We start from the raw sequence: 20,330 nt of genomic DNA, 5'->3' as shown, positions 1-20,330 counted from the left end.
CTGTTTCTTTCAACGGATTTTCGCGTTATCAGCCTCTATACGTAAGATGTATGTATTTATATCCCTATGGTTTATACATACAACCGCCAGGAATAAGTTCCTAATCTAACATAGCAAAGTAGACATGACAAAGTAACATGAACTTTATAATTACGCTGTATACACGAACACAAAACTTAAATTTGATTAGTAATACGTAAGCTTTGCAAGGTATCATACTCTATTTTTGTTCATGGTTTACAACTTTTCTATGATTTCCAATTGCAGTCATAATGCAATTTTGCTGTTGCTATATTCACATCTAAGGGCATCGTTATGCAGTATACATGTAGCAAACCTGCGATTTTTAGCATTACAAAGTTATTATGTAACATTGATTGCAAGGGATTTTAACGCTGTTATACAGTCATGTAACATCGTTTTGGCCAAATGTACAATGTAGTCTGTAGAAGATGATGAGGACTAAATTATAACATTTGATACACGAACTGAAACTTCCTGATATGCACCTGTTTAAGCCTCGGATATATGTTCATGACAGACATCTTACTTCTTACGTGACCTTATTGCCTTCAGAACGCACTTGGTGTTCACATTGTAAACATATCCCGTCTGCACATGTACACGTCATGTGTGCCTGACATGTCACATATGTCACCGGCCGAACCCCTGCGGAGCCGGGGCACTCATCCCGTCCAAACAGACCTCCTGTTGGGCAGGAACGCAAACTTATGGCTAGTTTTAGTCTATTAGCATTATCTACATTCTTTAGTTGCTTTGTACAATCATTAAGGGCTGTAATTCCTGATGAATACTCGGGGTGTGGTCCGACTGTTCCCTGGTGTATTCTGATGCATCTGCCGTCGTCACTTTTCCGCAAAATATCGCCGTTCTATTTTGGTCGCTGACGGCCGTCTATGTGCCATATTTGCCCGAATGCAGTTCGCTGGTTCACATTAATAATCACTGGTCGAGATTATATCGTCTACAATTGCTGTCAATATATGAACAAATTCAATTGTGAATCTTTATTTATAAGACGGAATGAGAATATAACATTTCAAGTATCGTTCCATATTTTGTGCCTCACAAATACATAACTTTATACAGAAAGATATCTACTTTCAGTCAAGAGATATAGGAGTTAGAATGATATATAAGATTAAACCGGTAAATTCCCCTGAATCTGCCCGACCCCCTGCATTTCTCGGCTGCGCGTTCCCCTAGAGCTCTCAGCCCCCAGTTGTAGCAGTGTCATGGCGTAGTGTGTCCGCTAGCTCTCATCATTGCACCCCCATCCCACCTCCCGCGCACCAAATCCCAGCACAACCAAGCCAACCAACTTTACGGAGCAACATTTCCATTCCCCCGGAGCAAGTTTCTACCGCGTTTGAAGCGCAGGCTCATACATACTTGAGCCGAAATGCCTCCGACATCGTTAAAGGACGTACTGCAGCCCGCCAGCCTGGGCTACACCCGGGTCCTGACCACCATCACAGTAGACGTCAACATCGACGATCTAGGAAATGTCAGGATCGACTGTATCCGAGAAGACAAGGAGATGGGCAAGAAGGCCCTACTGCCCAGGAAAACTTACTGGTAAGAAATCCAAACTTGCAAAAGTTCTTTATGCAAAAATATACATATTTGTAGTTACATAAGTTTACCTTAGTCATCATTACATGTAAGTTGATTGTAGGAGGGAGGGGAGGAAGGAGCGCTGAGAAAGAAACTAGATGAGAAACAGCACAAATTTTCTTCAGTAACACTTAATTTCTGTTTGTTATTGCAATGCTTTAATATAAGTGTATTCTATGAGCCTATTTCAGTATTTGTTCATGTCAGTAAATTGAAAATGAACTCAGGCTGATAGTGCCAATTGGCAAATGTCTGTCACCACTTGCACTGGGATTAGAACAGAATTTATTTCCTAGATTCCTGACATGTACTGATAAGAATATACAACTTGTATAAGTGAACGAAAAATAGTTCAGCCAGCTATTGTATGGTGCGTCTGTTTGTCTTTCCATATGTTATACATTCTATGATATTTTCGAACTCTGACTCACTTATGACATGTACCTCTGTGTCATTCTGAAGAATTAGAACCTTGCACCTTACGACCTCTTGCTTCATTGATAACTTCGCAGAAAGTTGTCCGTTGAGATTAATCTTATTGCATTAGACCAGTGTACCGTTTCTCCTATCTTATCTCGATATGTACTTTGCATGTTGTTGACAGTTTTGTGATACTGCCGTATCTATTTCCGCTGTGCGCTGACATGCCGTACATGGCAGGTGCCATTTGTGTCCTCCTGCTGAGGTCACCTCCGGGCGATAAATTTGTCTGCGGGCCTCTTATGGCAGACCGACTGGTATAGAGATATTGTTCGACCATGCACGTCTGTACTACGTTTAAAGACATCAGTACACGCAAATGCCCCATGAATGCTTTCTATAAATCGTGTATGAAAATGTAATGATATGTCTGGCATTGCCACGGGTTACATGTTCGTAAGAGCAGTTGGACTAGTTAATGGCTCATGATGTAGCCGTGATAACTGTCAACTGTAGAGTTTAGCGTTTGCTCGTTGCAAGAAGTCCTTCACCTTCTTGGACTAGGATGAAAGAAACGAAAGTAAAACAACTACAAGACTTTAAGATCCGGAGTTCAAAAGGTATTCTTGTCATATTCGACATCTTAATTTACTCACGTCGGATATGAAAAGACCATGCAACTCGAATGTCAATCATATCACGATAGAACTAGATAGAACGTATTTAGATCATTCACTAGGCCTAGACAATCTTATTTTTCTGTCAGCGTTGTTTCATCGGATATTTGCAACAATTGATTTTTCTAGAGCAGAGAAACTATCAATGAGCACCAGGCCTAGTGCTAGTAATAGGTATCGCCTCAGATGATGCATATTTACCAGTTCTAAAGACAACAGAACATAATGATCTGCAAAATTTGAACCTTGACTTCGAGCAGTCAACAACCTGCAGACCACCTTGCCACCTGATAGATCTGTGCATTTTCTATGGTCTAACAGTCCAACACTGTTGTCGTCTGTCCGTTATGTTGGAAACTCTTAGCGCCAAATTCCAATATGTTCGAAGTTTGAATGTCCCCCAAAGACATTGGTATAGAGGAGTTCGGGCAACCTCACGAAGTTTGATTTAACCCGATGTACGTGCTGTCAGGAGGCGTTATCGGTTTCCACTTTCCTGGAACTGTAACTCTATATCCCCCACCGGTATCATATGTCTGTACGGACGTAATATATAGGTATTTAAAGGACGTATCTATGGGCAGTATCATTGATATGTCTGCGATGTAGGTCCTAAACAAGGTACAGGTAAACAACCCCTTGGGAAAAGGGCTTTTTTATAAAACAACTTAATAGACTCTTAACTTGCTTGGCGATATCTACAACTTAGCTGCCATCAGGGTGTAATGAACGTTGCTACTTGGTGCCGCATGGTGGCGTTGTGACCAAAGTGGGCGCAAATGGCAAATGGGTAGCAAAGTTCATGTCACACTGATAATGGAAACTGACAAGTTGCAAAGGCATCGATCAAGTAAAGGTCTTTAAGATCTAGCTTGTGTTATAAGGACATTGTGCCGATAAGCTACAAGCATAGTAATAAAATAAGCATGCATAGGAAGTATGTATTGTTGCCAAGTAGGCCAATAATAAGAATGGATTGTTATTTGTGTTGGATGACATACTGTGTGGTTTGTTATTCTGGCCAATGAATGTTTGCGTGCTATCATCGAGCTATTCCAGAGTTGTCATTGTATTGTCATTTGATAGTTTGGCATCATTTTACACCGAAAACAGGGCAATAAATATCCAACGATTTCGGGATTTACTGAATGCACCTTTGTTTGTTTCAAATGTTCATCAGCGCTAGCCATGAAGTGATATGAGTAATGACATTATCATCACAGCTGCTTTCTCCAGTCACTGTATTTGGCCAAACTCTCGCTAGACTATAATTATAAACGATGACGCGTGTAGTTTGGTATTGAGGGCTACAGTTACTGTTACACAGTATTAGAACTCGTAGCTTGATACGTGCATGCATTTTCGTTGATCGTTGAAATATAACTTCTAGTCACTATTGAATGTAACGTTAGTTAGAATTATCGAACGTTATACATTTGGTTGTGTGAAAAATGACAGCCAGTGTGAAAAATGACAACCTGATGAAGCAAAAACAAAATATATTTTCTCGTCAATACTTCAGTAGCATTGAATGGTGTGATGATGATGCAATTGAATATGACAGCCAATGAAACTCATCTGTGTTTCTGTGTTGTACAGGACTGAGGAATACAGATGGAATAGACTTACAGTCGGATCGCCAGAAGAGAGAAGAAATTGGTCACTGAAGAGCATCGTAGATGGGGTTGACGCCCCAGCAGAGGAGTACCTACGGTACATAGAAGGAAGGACAAGCCCCAAACCAGAAGCTTTGGAGGCTCTGCCACCAGTTGAGGAACCGGAGTCGACGGAAGAAGAGAAGGTAGACAGTGACGTAAGCTATCCCATTCCTGAAATCAACAGCCTTGACACAGCAGTCGAGGCTGATGAGACATTCAGTTCTGAAGAAGAAGAGGACAGACCACCAGCTCCTCCACCGAGGGTTGACAGTGTTACCACAGAAGACAAAGAACCAGAAGAGACAGTCACAGAAACAGACGATGCGTTAGATAGAACACAACCGGAAGATGAAGAAGAACCAGAAGTAGAAGAGGTTGTACTACGAATAGTAGAACCACTGGACGAGACTGTCTTAGAAACCACAAAGACGTCTGAAGAAGTATGCGCACTCCCACCAGAATCCCCCGACATCATACAAGACACTTCCCCTGAAGACACCATCATTCCAGAAGAAGTTTCAGACCAGCAAGACGAAGAAGAAGAACATGTAGACAAAGATGAACATGATGAGGAACAGGAAGTAGTAGATGATGCCCAATTAAAATCCCCAACTAAAAGAGTGCGTTTTCATCCTGAAGCAATCTACGTAAGTACCATCCAAGAAGCTGTAGAGGAAGACGAAGGTGCGTCCTTGTCACCAATCCCCGAAGAAGACACAGCCGCGGGGAAACAGACTAAAGAACCGGAACCAACATCTCCTGAAGAAGAGAAGGACGACGACAGTGATGCTGAGGATAAACCACAGGATACCCAAATATCAGTAGAAGTAGACGTGCACGTCTCAGCAGACAAGGAAGCTGAAGACGAGGAAACATCATCAGACGCTCCTCTTGCGGAGGAGGAGATCCTCACAACCGACGACGAAGCAACAGACTCAATAGCAGACGACAAGGAAGAGACTCAATCAGAAGCTGAAGTTGAAGCAGAAGGTGAACACAAGGAAGAAGAGAGTGGGCCTTCCGTGGAAGAAGCTCACGAAAGTAAAGACGAAGCTGATGAAAAGGAGCAAGACGAGGAGGGAGAAGAGCCTCAAGTTCCACAGGAGAAAGCTTCGATAGAAGAGGAAGAACCACCGCAGGAGGATGAAGCTGTACAGGAAGAAGAAGCAGTCTTAGATGAATCGGATGTCTCTTCTGTTCCCAGGGAATCACTTGGGGAGGAAGAGCTTCAGGTAACGAAGAATTTTTATGAGATGTTAAATACCAGATTACTTACACTTATTTCGTCTCTTTAGACGTTCAGTGTCAATGTCAAATCCCTTAGCTTATGGATAGCATTAACATCTTATTTATGACTAAGGTTGGAATAAACGCGACAAAGTAAATTTGGTACCCTAAACTCCTCACGATTTAGGCTCTTTTAGTAGTAAAGGTCTTTCATTACCCTTAAAAAGCAAAGACGAAGGGCGTGCCATAAATTACTTCAGCTTTCGTAAAGCTAAAGGAAGTGCCCGGGCACATCTGCTCTTCCGATCTGATCACGTACTGCGTTTGCCAGTGCTACACAGCGAAGAGCGACGCGGTAAGTTCCACGTCCGGTAACTGATCCGCAAGGCAAATTCCATACAATGTCAATCCTTGAAATATTTACACGTTAGAGGGTCCACAAAGTCAACCCAGCTGCCGTCTAGGACGTGCTTGGAAAGCATTGAGGGCTGTCCCTCTATAGAGGAGAGGGTTATGTCCTTGACAGTTGAATGTTAAGAGGGCTTATTAAGATAGACAGACATCTTGTTTTCTGTACTCCAATATCGTTTGGGATGACCCTATTAAGGTTGACATAATGTGAAGGGAATAAGCAGGAACAGATTGCGAGTGCTTGGTTTCCATGAACATGTTGCATAGTTACGGACGAAAGAAGAAACAGAAACCCTGCCAAAGTGGCATTTCTGACACAATTGTAGTTCTTCATACTAAATACTTTGACGCGGTAATCACAACTACATCTTCTTCTAGGTCCACTTTGCTCCCGATAACCTCTGCCTTTTCAGCTTTGATCTTTTTGCTTTGACGCTAACACCCCTTGAGCCGCATCTCTTTAGTAATACCATAAATCCTTCCCTTAGAAATGCCCACTAAAATAAACCCTCCCCATCTGCTCACTTCACTCAACCATCTGTCCTTGCATGCATCACAGCAAAAACCGTTCCTATTTGAACCCATACGTCACAGAGTCAGAGCCATTCCTACGACTCCCCTTCCTTATAAAGGCCCTCATTTGCATTTTTGCCAGTACGAAAACGTGTCCATTTTGACATATCAATCCAGCAAGCGGATTGTATGGGATCGACGATGACACTCATTTCTGATAATATGCCGACCTAAAGACGTGTATTTTTGACGTAAAATGAACACATTTTTGTAGCGAAAATGCAAAGTCTTAAGGGACAAAACTTTCAAGTATGTGATCACGGCATTCTTGGCACCTATTAACGTCTCGGAATGCCGTGATCACAACTTGTATCAGGCACTGATATCCGATGACTGGGACCTGCTAACTTACGACGAGCCTGACGATGATGACTATCCCCCGCTGAACAGCTATTGCCCGCCAAAGTCGCCAGTGGGAGGGCAGGTAACAAATGCAGCCGCAAAAGCATATATACATCCTAACGCTTGAAGTCGCCTGCATACAGTTCCATCCTGTATGGTTGAAACATGCTTCTTGGAATCCGTTGTGAACTATGTATGTGTACACGTCAATTAATGTGTGTACTTTGCATTATCACAATGTTTTCAATGATATGTTCTTAACGTCGTATAAAATCTATCGAACAAGGTACATTTGTAAATGAAATCAAAACAGATGAAAAATACAGATTGTAAAGATGTGAGTGAGATGAAAAGAGTTGCAGGCATGCAATAGCCTCTGTATCAACGATGGTATAAATGAGAAACCGAACATAACATATTTTGTGTATGTACTGACCCGGACCACCATTGTTTTGACTTCTGAGCTTTGAACATTGCATCTTGAGGTTAAAGACTTCTTGTATCACTGATTAGCCTACCATCCTCAGTTGTATGAGAAATATGATGAGGTGACTGATATCTGCAACGAATAGTTTTCATGTGTGTGTGGAATCATGAATGCCAACAGATCTAGAAAATGATAATGTAGCAACCCTTTCCTCTTTTGGTCTTGTTCCAGGTTGCTGAACCCGTTGTCGTTGAGTTTGAAGAGTCATATGCAGAGGTGCTGAAAAAGGTTAGCCATATCGCAGCTTATAATGTATACCAGACCTATGAATATATATTTTGTACGACCGTACGAGACATTATAGGCAGACGTTCCATACATGACTGCCAGATGTGCTCGGATGTAGATAGTGTTTACCTTTCGCATTTGATATTTGCATTGATCCTATATCAATCGGTCTCACCATGTTAATCCCAACTTTGATCACAGGCACCTCCACCAGCAGAAGAGGAAACTCCAGAGGATGAAACTCCTCCAGATGTAGAAACAACTCAAGAGGACGAGGCCACTTCAGAGGAAAAAGCTCCTTCAGAGGAAGCTCCTTCAGAGGATGAAGCTCCTCAAGAAGAGGAAGAGGCTTCTGAGGAAGTGGAGGAAGCCCCTGAAGTGAAGGAAGCAGCATCTGAGGATAAAGCTGCTTCAGAGGAGGAAGCTCCCCTAGAAGAGGAAGCAGCTACTGAAGACAATGCTCCTTCAGAAGAAGAACCCACTGACGAAGATACGAAAGAAGATGATAGTCCATCCATCAGCCATGACGACACTCCAAAAGAGGAGGTTAGAGCAGTTTTTTATCTTAGTACACACTGCTGCCATAAGGTTCGCGTTTGGTGATTACAGAAAATCTCTATCAGCAGATAATAACGACTATTTGTTTCGCACAGGAGTCCGAATCAGAAGAAGAGGCGACACCACCACAAGCAGACGAGCAAGAGGAAAGCCAAGAGGAAGCCACCAAGGCCTCAGAGGCCGCACCATCTCCAAAAGAAGAGGTACGATGACTCATTGCTTTTTCATCAACAAGCGTCTAGGTACCAACCTTAATAAACATGGGTACTTCAACTTTAAGTAAGACATTATATTGTTTTATTTCTGAGTCTTTGTAAATGGAATATAAATTCTTGGCACACAGACATCTACTCCGGATGACGAAAAAGATCAGGAATCCGAAGAAGAAAAGAGTCAACCGCCCACTGACAAACAACCTGCAGAAGACGCGGATGACCCTCAGGTACACATATGCAACCACGAAACTAAATCTAACAAGTAAAACTTTGCACAGTGCGAGAGAATGGCAGGACCACACGTGATTTTATAGCTTCTTGCTGTTTTTTTGGGTCCAGAATGCTTTATCTCATCAGGGCTAACGCGTTTTTCTGGATCTGTATTTTTGCCAGTATTTTTACGACCGGATGTTGTTCTACTGGATGACCAGCGGAACGTCATTGGTGACAGCTAGGTATTCTGACAATGCAAGTTGACGATACTTTTTTTTGCACGAAGATACTCTTCTCAAGTAGATCTTGGGAGGAATGATCTTTGAGTTTTTCTGTCTGCTCAATTTTAAAGCGTCAATACGAACGGGGCAGTTATGATCTTCCTTCCCAAGATCTACGAAGAGAGTAGTAGACTAGCTGTCTCGATACTGCCAGAAAGAAGATTTGGAACGGAAAAAAATTTACATGCACTTACATGTTTTTCTTTCCTTCAATTGATCATGACTTGAAATGGGAAACTAACGATTACAAATGCCAGTCTAAATGTGATGTCATGGAAGGACCGTTCTTAGTTTCATGGCATGTGATCACTTTAGTGAGTTTCCATTTCACTTAGCCATCCCGAGTTCATGTTTCGTTTGTACCCGGTAAAATGATACTCCCTCACAAATGATTAAAATAATCAACATAAAACATGCCTGGTATATTTTCGCCATCGGTCGTGGACCTGGCTATGGCCCGTGCTTGCTATGACGAAACGTTTTTCGGTGTCATTTGTACATGTGTGTTCTTGGACGTTAACCTCTTTGACAAACTATCGTAACATGACCCTGACCACGTGCATCTGTACGAGTGATCCCAGATCCTTTTGCATGTCATCTATCAACAATGATGGTGGACAGCTTTACCAAAGCCTCCATTCAGACTGTTAGGCGAAGGTTCTCAAATTCAGACACACCCACATGACAACATTCTCACACATATTACATAGCTTACCCATTTAAACGACACTGCAAGTTATATTTCATTGGAAGCAATGTGTCAAATTGATATCAGCTGTTGTATGTCGTTATGACGAAATCATTCACGATTATATCATACCAAAATGCAAACCATCATGTCCAAACTGGAAATGTACCAAAAGAAGTTTGGACTATTACCAGTGATGCCCTATGTCAAATGTCCAGATTTTGTACAGTCTAGGCAATCCACCATCAATGTTACTTGATACGATAACCATCCTAAAAGCCCACCAAACACCCCGTCATATTTAAACCAAACGACCCTTCGTGGAAGCAGGAATCGTATTCCGATGAGTGGGACCTGTCAGATTATGAAGCCGGAGAGGAGGACTTTCCTCCCCTCACCAGCTATAGACCCCCCAAGTCGCCGATTGGCGGGAAGGTAAACGGAAAAATAATTCAAACTGAACGTCAAGAGTTAGGTCTTAAGGTGACAAACTGTAAATAACTGTACCCTAGAAGATAATAAACGCATACGGACATCCGGGAGAGACTTTTTGATATTGTGTATAAAGATGCAATTGTTATTGTTGAGCTAACATTATCACCTGAAAGCCGTATTCCGAGTACTATGTGACAGGGTATACCGATTGCAATCGAGAACAATTAGCCATGCAAATGATTGACAAAGACTTACGGTTTGTCAAGATCTGTACCCTTTAACGTTTCAAGCCTATCAACAAGCTTTCAAAGCGAGTTGTAGAGTCATGCCATAATTCCTACTCTCAACATGTTCCGTATTGCCACCCCCATACATGATAGAAAATAACTGATTATTTGTGACGTTTGATTGAATTTTGATTGAGTTGTTATAGACTACCATACCGTCTGTTGATATGCTCATTGTTTTTCTTACAGCCACCGACAGAACCTGTTGCCGCAGAGTTCAAGGAATCATTCGCTGCCGTCGTCAGTAAGGTGAGACATGCTTTCATAAGCTTTCACTTATAGATTTCAAATAGTATCTTGACGTATTTCCCAGTGCGTAGGTTGGTCTGATACTGTGCCTGAACAAATTGCTATTCGGTGTCAGGAAGGAGGAACAATAATTATTATACGTGTTATGCGTTGTTACCATTTGGTATTCATGTGTAATTACAAACGCAGAGGCGGTGCTTTAATTTCAAGGTCTATAATCTTGAAATCTATGACATAATGATAATTCATAGCTTTGTACCAGTGTAATGTGGCTAATAAAATTGTTTGTTGTTTCAGCCACCACAAGTTGTTGAAGAGACTGCAGAAGAAGCCGAGCCGGTAGAGTCAATTCCCTCTACAAAAGATGAAGATCAAACAGAAGAAGTCTTGCCTGAAAAGGAGGAAGAACCGGAAGTGAGTCCGGCAGAGGAACGTGCCGTTCCTGATGTCTCACCTGAGGAAGACGACGGTGAAGAGTCGTCTGAGGACGAGAAGGAAGATCATGACACTGAACCGCAAGGCACCGTCACTGAACAAAAAGACGAAGAACAGTCTGTCAGTGATTGTGCTGCTTCTGGTGATGAGGCGGTCATAGTTCCGTCAGAGGTGACGGAGGGCGATGACAAAGCAGACGATGAAGACAACGACGGTGGAAGCCTAGAAGCCGTAAGAGGCGACACGCCTACAGACGAAGACCTATCTGAGAAGGCAGACTTCGAGTCATCAGAGAAAACGGAAGGAGAAGACAGTGCAGGTGCTGACACAAGTTCTGTTGGCAGCACTGAACATGACTTGAAAAAAGACGAGACACCAGACGAAGCAGAATGTGACGAATCGGCCGAGATAACTGCCGATGACCTACCAACAGAAAAAGCAGACGATGTTAGTGAATCACCCACGGCTGACGTGGACAAAGAGACACCTGCTGATGAGTCAGGTGAAGAAGCAATTGCATCAGATCACGAAGATGCTGAAGAACCAGTCAAGGAGGAAGACAACAAACGAAGCCCGCTACAGCGACAGGAAGCAATGTCAAAAGGCGAATCTATCGAAAGCCAAGAGTCAGCTACTGCCGCTGATACCAGCGATAAAGCTGCCGACACATCCTCCTCTAAAGACGAGCCAGAACATCAAGCTAAGGTAAAAGCAGGCGAGGAAATCCCAGAGGAAGACGTAGAAATGGGTGAAGATGATGACGATTCCTTGAAAAAAGAACGGGAGGAAGAGATGCTTGACAAGACACGTGAAACCAAAAGCCGAGACTCGTCTGACAGTGAGGATGACAGTAGCTCTAAGACCCGCCCACAAGCACTAGCTACAGGTGAGTCAACACCAAGGGATGATACGAAAGAACCGTGTGAGTTTGCTGTAACAAGCGCAGATCGTGAATATCAACCTAACACGGGGGCTTCAAATGAGGGAAACACAGAGTGTACTGATGGTCATTGTAGTAGCGAGCCGCAAGCGGTGTCTTTGCCACAGAATGAAATGTCATGCCCTGAGCAGGAAACAGGAAGGCTCAGGGTGCTGCCGTGGGCGAGATGGGAGAAGATTGACGACACATCGCCCCGGACAGTACGGCGGAGGCCGCCATTCCTCGAACTTGAAGCACCTGTCTGTGAGGCGTCGTCGGAAGAAACATCGCCGATACAACAGCGTGCTGAGCCAATGGACATAAAGGTTGTGTGTCCCGCTACAGTGTCAGAAGGTAGTGATAGTGCTGGTGGCGATAACAGTTCTGCTTCTTTTAATGCCAACTCACATGCTTCTAAGGAAATGCAATTCTGCGCTTATAGTGATACTGGTAACGAATCTGCCGAAGGGTATCTTACCCCACTTGGACGACCTTTGCCTCGCAGCCCACGATTTGAAAGTCTCTCTACTCTCTTGCAGGAGGCCAATGAGTCGACGCCAAGGAGGAGCTCCACATCGTCGGCTGAAACATCAGAGGAAGAAGAGGAGGAAGAAGAAGCGATTTCTTCTGGTGACGAAGAGGGTGAGTTTGACGTACCAGAGAGAACAGAATCTCCAGAAGAAAGGCTGACACGCACAGACGCGTGGGCTACCTCAGGCGGAAACTTGTATTTAGGTGCAGCTACTAGAATGGTAAGGAATCAGCTGCCGGACATTCCCGAACACAGCCGGGAGGACGACTCAGAAGCATCCGACGATGATAACCAGCAAGACGAAGTAGAGAGACCGAGGCAAAGTGCAAAGCTAGCAGATTCACACAGCAGTCCGTATACACATGATAGGCATCATGAGGAATTAGAGAGTTCTGAAGAATCAGAATTAGACCCTGAGGAACTGCATTATCTCGACAACGATGATGAAGAGCAGTGTATAATGTTTGAGGAGGACAGACCAGAAGGTAATCCGCTGTACCTGCGACAAATCCATGGGGAAACGTACACTGAGCAGCAGACAGGCAATAAGGATGATACATCCTCAGATGATTCGGAGGACGAAGACAAACGGCAGGCTGTTATGGAGCACGACCGGCTTGTAGAACTACAGGAGGATCTTTTTGAGAAAGACAGCTTAGATGACGTAGACGATCATGTGACATCTACTGACGTGCTAAGAGAATATGAGGACCAATCAAAACTGTCCGCTACAGAACCGACCGAATACCGGTGTGACGATGGGGAGGATGCAGATCTGATGGCTGAAGGGGAAGTAGACCCTTCAAATAACAATGAAATCCTGTTGGCGTCTGAAGGTCCTGGTGATGATATGGATTCTGACCATGAAGAATTCCACGTGACAGTGTCAGAGAAACACCTGGTGGACACGTCCACACAACACCTTATAGTCATAACAAAAGACGCAGACGAGGACAAAGACCAGTGTCAAGAAAAGACCTCAATGGACTCATTCGAAAGTACCGGCCCGTCCACTGAGGGTGGGTCAGACACGTCTGATGACGACGGTTCTGGTAAGAAGAAGCGACGGCGCAGACAAAAGTACGGTGAACAGCGATCTTTTACAGAAGCTATTCACCACGATCCAGACAGTCCAACATACATATCTCGAATGAACTTTGAGTTCAAACATCCTGAAACAACTGATTCAGAAATAGTGCTGCCACTGGAAGTTGAACAAGAGTGCACGCCAACGCCGGAAAATATTCCTGTCGAATTGGTGGCTGAATCAGATCATCAGATGTGTACCGTTGAAGATCAAGTTAGGGAGGACGGCACAAAGGCAACAGTGCCAGAGTCTGGGGCTGAATCTGTCGGTGACAATGATCAAGAAGACGATACCTTTGATCAAACTGTAAGGGAGCATGTGGAGGATACCAGTGTTGATTCAGCTCCTGTTGTGTCATCTGATTCACCTGGTGATGACAACAGGCCAAGATCAGCAGAATACACCGATTCGTCCGATTCAGACAGTGATACCGACACCGCAGAATCGGAAACGTCTGCGGACTCCATCCTTGCCTCACCTGGTAACGGTGGTCCGGGTCCGTCTGGTGGTGGACAGTACCGTACTCCAATGGCAACAGTCCCTGTGACGTCATACTACGTAACATCAGGTGTTCCTTTCACTATGGACCCAACGACGTCAGAACACGTGGAGATCCCACCCATGCCGACGTCACCGAGACACAGCTGGGGTATGCAGGCGAGCTATACCTTTGAGGAACACCAGCCTGCTACCACCGGGCTACTGACCCCCATCATCAACGGTCACATCCCTGTGGTCAAGCACCACGTCCAGTACGACGACCTGAAGCGTCCGATCATACCGATCTTGTTGGACATTGGCGACAAACTTAGCCCTGAGTACTCAGGCGAAACGAAAGCAGCAGAACCATGCAGCAGCGAGCGAGAGATATTGTCTCCATCGCCGTACGACAATCTTCTTGAATCAGACCTAGCTGAAGGGGAGGCTCAGCAAGGTGTGAACGTAGAGAGTCTACAGCCGATGAGTTGCCGCTGCGTCGCCCCACCACCAGACCGAAAACCGTTCGAGTCACCGTCCGATGAACTAGAACTCCCACCCAACCCTGACTTTAAACCAATGGACTGTCTCTGCACCCATCCCCAGAAGGGCGCCAGAGTGGTCTGGTCACCAAAGCACAGTCCACGGCATTCGCCGCAGAACGTTGAACGATGCTACGAAGCCATTTCGAATACGCTAGCCACCAGCAGGCATAATTATGTCGAGTGCTTGAGGCAAGAGCAAGACGCTGAAGACGAAACAACCGCCCTGAATCAAAGCCAACCATCACATGGCGATGATTTAGTCGGGGACATGCCTGAGGGCAGAACTGTGACAATCTTGCAGTTCGACATGGAGGACGACAGGTCCTCACAAACATCATCCCCGCTCAGCGTCCATTCTACCCACCTTGGCACTCCGCCAATACTTGAAGAGGAACTCGATGATAGTCCTGCATTTTCCCCAACGCGGCAGACGCTTGACACCTTTATCCCGGTATCTCCCCCTGTCAGAGAAATCAGACATCCTGGCATCGTCCAGGAAGCCATCCGCGCCCCAAGAGCTCGCAAACTCACAGAAACGGAAGACTCTACGAGTCAAGGGCACAGCCCAGTGTCAAACAGAGACGACGAGCTTAAAACGCCGACAGGTTCTCTGCTCTTTCCTTATGACAAAATTCATGGACCCTATCCTCCACAGGATCAGCCAAGCTTTGTAACCCCAGACAGAAGAACGCAGGTAAAACGGAAGAGACCATCTGATGACGTTCAGGGTACAAGTCCTCGTCCTACATATACGTCACCGGTAAGACCGCGGACAGATTCTCCAGCAGAAAAATGTTTGTCTCCATCAGATCACCGATCAAAAGACGCTTCCCCGTCTAAGATACCAGACGATTTTCCCAAGCTGTGCACCGGAAAAGTTCGGTCTATGGTTAGTAAATGGGAAGAAATAGTGAAGAAGGAGCCACCAAAGAGTCCTCTGATGCCAACAAGTTCTCCCAGTTCACCAGAAATCCCCAGATACGGGGAAAGGGATGTAATTTCCCCACCGTTCAGTCATCACGGCTCTTCGCCTTACTACATGTCGAGGAGAAGAACGGAAGAAACATCACCAGAGGGCGCTTCAGCAAAGCAGCAGAAGGTGCAGAAGCACAATGTTGACGTGTCTGCCAGACGACCACTTCATGGTTCCCATGCCCTCACTGGTGAAGAGGAGGAGAGTATGATCACCGCAACAGAATACGGTGTTCCGTTCCAAACAACCGCGCACGACGACGGCGCTGAGAAAGTCTTGGTGTACGGTTATGAAGTCGAGTGGGATATTCCGCGGTTGCAGGTCTGCCTCAGCCCGCGTGAGGGCTTCGATGATGATGAGGACAGTATGAGTGATGATGTCACTATCAGTAGTCTGACGGAAACAGACGGAGAGGGTGGAGTGTCTGCATCTTTGTCGTCTCTGGAGGAGTACATCCTCGACCCAGCCCGCATACTCGGTAGGCCGTCCAGCTTCACAGAGCTGCCCATGAGTCCGGTAGAAGAAGAAGAGGAAAGTCCAGCAGAGGACAGCGCGCAGGGTAGCAGCAACACGTACGTCAAGTACATCCTTTGAGGCATTTGAGACATGAGAAAGAACTAACGAGGGAATGGAATTCGTGAGGGTGTGTTGGGGGGTCTCATCATTCATCAACGAAATACCCCTTTCACATCCTCTTCCGCACCGCAATCCTTTACTATCGTATTCAGTATGCTCCGACTGAATTAAACCCCTGCATGCCCTATCCCCTATTTGTCATGCCCTTTAACGCTAAGCGTAGAGCAGAAATATAGTGTACTGAAAATTTAAAAAGATAACTACTGAACGAAGCTTAAGATGAAGAAAAACATGATAAAACGAAGTATAACCAAGTACAAAAGCAATGACTGGGGGCTCATGTGTTTCGGTGTGTATTGGTATGCCGTACAGAAAACTGTGAGAAAAAATGTTGTAAGTCTAACTTTCAGCATGTGTTATTCTGCTCCCTTCTCTGTTAGGAAAGAGGCGCTAAGTTCCCATAGCGTGTGGGAAAGGCTGGGCGTTCTGGAGACCCCATGCCCTTATTTCTGCCAAATGTGGCTGCCGATGCTGAAATATCACCTGCTGGATTTCCAGTAGAAAACGGCAGACGTGCACAACAAACACGCTGGCAAAAAAAGTGCCCCGAACCCACGAGAGGAGTTTTACATGGAGAAGGTGTTACTGAGTGGGTGTAGGAACTTTTAAGTAGCAAAAGACATGGTTATGGCAAGGACGGGTGACTTAGGTACGCCCAATCCGTGGTGGACATTTTCGGTTCTGAGAACATACATCAAGATTGTGTACAGGACTGGAGAACGCTGTGTAGACTGGTCAGTGATAAGTGTATATTTAAGAAAGACAGAAGGGGGTTCCAAAAGAATTCAGCACATGCAGAAAACGCTGAGATTCTAGAACCTTTTCAAGCTTTTTAGAGGCTCTCGTCACATTCGTGCGTTTCCCTCTACTATATCCCAGTAATAAAGACACGCCATGACACTTATTATTGACGTAGTTTGAGTCGTTATTTTTCAGAAAAATTCTGAGTTCTGTTCTCAGCCAAAAATTTCATTCTGCCACAAAACCCCCGCCATTCAATAGGTATATGCATGCTTCTAGTAGAAGAGCAACGTGATGTAGCGTATCTGTTTAGGAGGGGTGAGATAGATTTGTAACACAGGGGGCAACCGGTTGATGAAACAATGAAGTATCGAGACAGGAAGGTTTAACAAATGGAGTGAATCAAAGGATTCAGAAAGGCGAGGAAAGTAATCTAATTACGAGGATGAACCAATGGTTGTATGGTATTCAAAGATGAAGATAGATACAGATACATTTCTTGACTTCTACAGTAGCATGCATAAACAACAGGCATGATGACGCAGAGAGCTAGCACAGCAACAAATAAAGGTAGTGACGTAAAAAAATAAAGAAACTCTTTTAAGTTTGTGTTTGAAAAGAGTAGTTGGTGTTTCTTGTTACCATAGATACAGGATGTTGTCTTTATTGCACGAAGATTTAACTGAATTTGTAGCGTCGACGTCTTGTACTAACACGTTTTAGAACAGACACACATGTCCTTCATAGCATCGCACATAATTTCGTGAAAACGTTCAACAGATTTATTAATTCTGCAACAGTTTTACTTTGGTTTCTATTACTTGATAAAAGAAACAACGTTTGAATTTCAAGTAAAAGATTAAAGCAAATTGGAAAATCTTTTTTCATGAAAACAGAAAAAGTCACATTAGAAATAGTTACGGACAAACAAATGAAAAAAGAATCCCAAGAGATTTTCCCATTGGTGGCCTGATGCAGTTCCGGTAAGTTGAAAGCTTGAGTTTGACAAACTAAAGAAATGATATTTTGTTGCATTGTCTACAATTTATAGTACCTTCTTTAAACGACAACCTACTCACATCAAGTGTAATCATACACAGAAAATGTTACTCCTTTAATCTAGCCGTATCAATAACTTTTAGCACTAGACTACTGTCATGCAAAAGAATGACCATACAATATGTATGTGGCATGAAATTGTCAGTTTATATTATTAGAATATTTCTTCAAAATTGCACAGGACAAACAAAATCAAATTAACAGCCGGCTTATTGACAAAGGTTTTGACAAATTTTACGACAAAACAAAGTCATACATCTCTTGTTTGCTTTTGATCATTGGAATGTTACCTTCACCCATACATTTAGTACGATCGCTGTATAATCGTGATGGAATCATGTTTACTTTAAAAATGCAACAGTTTTCATATGATTCAATCAATACAAACCCAAAATATCACTATGTACCGAGAAAAAGACCTTACATAGCCATCTTTCATCGTTGCAGCTAACATAAAAGAGGGCTATTTTGCAACAATTCTACATCAACACAACTACGCGATATCAAATGTACCTGCCATATAGAGAGTGATGAAATGCGGAACACTACATGTCTAGTACAGTGAAAACAGGACATTTTAACACAACTGTTTGATCGATTTTAAACGGTTCAGACGATGAAAGTTAGCCATGCATGCCCACGGTACAGCGTTACAACATCAAAAAACATTCACGAGAATAGCACTCACAGTAGCATATAAACAAGCATTATGATAAGTCTAACAGTTGAAACTGAAACATAGCAGACACACCTATTTCCACATCGCTTGAAAAACAGGCAGTGAATCAGTGTTGCAACTTTACATGTCATAATAAAGCAAACTGTAATATACTTAGGTAACGATTTTTCTAAGTAAGAAGGATTCCAATGGCGGCATCAGCCGCTTCTGCAACAGGAGGGAGCATCATCAAATGACAACCTTTTCCTATTCTACTACGTCTTTAGCAAGCTGATCCAACGGCAAATGATACGGGTACAGTATACACCTTTTGTATGGTAGAGAGATCGCAGTGGCTTCCGACATGATGAACAGTCGTGACCTAACTGTTGATGTCTACATTACATTATACATGTTATATACCTTTATGATGTTCTCAAAAAGAAAGCAACTTAAAAAAGACCAACTGCTATTGACTATGTTCCTGAAAATGACCACCCAACATTATATTAACCCTGTTTTGGACGTCCTCATCTCTAGGCGTAGCTACAATTGATACATCTTTACTCAGAAATTTGATTAACCAGAATTCGATTTTCAATATCGTTTCGTCCCAGTTTAAGTCTGGCTTATAGGACACGTCTACAAACTCTTTTTTTACACTAGATGACTGGCCAAAATCGGTGTTTTTTTCCATAATAGCGTAAATGCTTAGTCTTGATTTTGAAAATTGATTATATAAATCTTAGTTTCAAGTCTACATTAGTAGAAGAGAGTCCCACCCTCTGCCTTTTTCGTAATTAGAATTTTGAATTCGAATGGTTTCTCTCAGTCTTATTTTTACTTTTTTTAGATATTCCATCTAACTATTAACTTTCAAAAAAGTTCCTTCTGACTTTTAGTCCGTGACAGGTCTAAATATAGCACTGGTATCAACCTCTTTACGCCTCGCGGCCATATACCACACCCTGGTGCATCGTTCGTCATAGTTTTTTTTTTTTAATCTCAAAAACAATGTTTCAGTAAAGTTGACACACAAGGTGAAAAATGAATAGTTACTGGCAGTATGGGTCCCTTTCAACATGAGTAGAATTTGGTATTAATATGTGACATGCAATACCTCGATATGTTACTCTTGACATGGTGAGCAGATTTGAACTCGTGGTTTAGAAATGTTCAAGACCATAACTGAGTGAAAGACTGCTTGGTCGTCTATATAGTATATATGGTCACCAATAGGTCAAACGTTACTTGTGGGTAAGATGTCACGCCATTAGTTAACCCCTGACATGGGGTTGAACATGGTGTTGATTGGTGGGAGGTGAGAAGGGTCTGTATGGGGGACTGGCGGCTCCATGTTCTCCACCTCCGGGTTGAAGATGCTGTTGAGAGGCATGCCGATTAACTCTTCCGATGATGCCGTCTCTGGATGATGTTGGGCTGAATAAGAAAGGTAGGAAATATAATATTATATTCATATTGTAAGCAACATGAAAAAAGTTAAGTCTGAACATAATGAATCAAAGTTGACGATTTTTTAAACTCGCTCTGCTCATGCCAAGATACTAGACCAGGGACTAGAACAGAGAAGACAATCTCTAATTCCTCTTGGCTCCCGGTCAGATTTAAGCTGACCCCATTTCCCGTGTCTGGCCTTTAAACTGTAATCCTGCCTGTCAAT

General features: G+C 43.5%; 2 protein-coding genes across 7 annotated transcripts in view; one reads left to right on the top strand and one right to left on the bottom strand.

Moving 5' to 3' along the window:
• The first annotated feature begins 1,200 nt into the window (after positions 1-1,200).
• LOC109481103 (titin-like) lies at positions 1,201-17,551 on the top strand. 4 transcript variants are annotated; one of them, XM_019783576.1, is made up of 13 exons: positions 1,201-1,599; positions 4,335-5,625; positions 6,921-7,028; positions 7,605-7,661; positions 7,863-8,207; positions 8,315-8,422; positions 8,563-8,661; positions 8,828-8,902; positions 9,947-10,051; positions 10,528-10,587; positions 10,885-12,267; positions 12,481-16,127; positions 16,572-17,551. In XM_019783576.1, exons 1-13 carry the CDS (start codon positions 1,424-1,426, stop codon positions 16,690-16,692), a joined length of 7,575 nt encoding a protein of 2,524 aa, XP_019639135.1. In that variant the 5' UTR covers positions 1,201-1,423; the 3' UTR covers positions 16,693-17,551. The 4 variants fall into 4 exon arrangements, with proteins under 4 accessions (XP_019639135.1, XP_019639137.1, XP_019639136.1 ...); XM_019783578.1 differs by lacking the exon at positions 6,921-7,028; XM_019783577.1 differs by lacking the exon at positions 9,947-10,051.
• Positions 17,552-18,061: 510 nt separating this feature from the next.
• LOC109481110 (DNA-binding protein RFX6-like) overlaps positions 18,062-20,330 on the bottom strand; it is a 32,150-nt gene continuing 29,881 nt past the window's right edge. For 2 of the 3 annotated variants that reach the window (XM_019783589.1, XM_019783590.1), the window contains exon 18: positions 18,062-20,089. In XM_019783589.1, the coding sequence (XP_019639148.1) occupies positions 19,923-20,089 (167 nt within the window). In that variant the 3' untranslated portion in view covers positions 18,062-19,922. The remainder of the gene's footprint in view (positions 20,090-20,330) is intronic. The other variant, XM_019783591.1, reaches the window with a different exon arrangement.

Source organism: Branchiostoma belcheri, unplaced genomic scaffold (genome assembly GCF_001625305.1).
Source record: "Branchiostoma belcheri isolate BF01 breed outbred unplaced genomic scaffold, Haploidv18h27 scaffold54, whole genome shotgun sequence".
Classification (NCBI taxonomy): domain Eukaryota; kingdom Metazoa; phylum Chordata; class Leptocardii; order Amphioxiformes; family Branchiostomatidae; genus Branchiostoma; species Branchiostoma belcheri.
This window is presented reverse-complemented; position numbering and strand designations above follow the sequence as displayed.

Bases quoted from the DNA above. Each gene is read 5' to 3' on its own strand.
- LOC109481103 (XM_019783576.1), top strand. From the start codon at position 1,424: ATGCCTCCGACATCGTTAAAGGACGTACTGCAGCCCGCCAGCCTGGGC. The intron at 8,903-9,946 runs GCAAGTTGACGA...TCGTGGAAGCAG, and splicing joins CAGCTAGGTATTCTGACAAT to GAATCGTATTCCGATGAGTG. The intron at 10,588-10,884 runs GTGAGACATGCT...TTGTTGTTTCAG, and splicing joins TCGCTGCCGTCGTCAGTAAG to CCACCACAAGTTGTTGAAGA.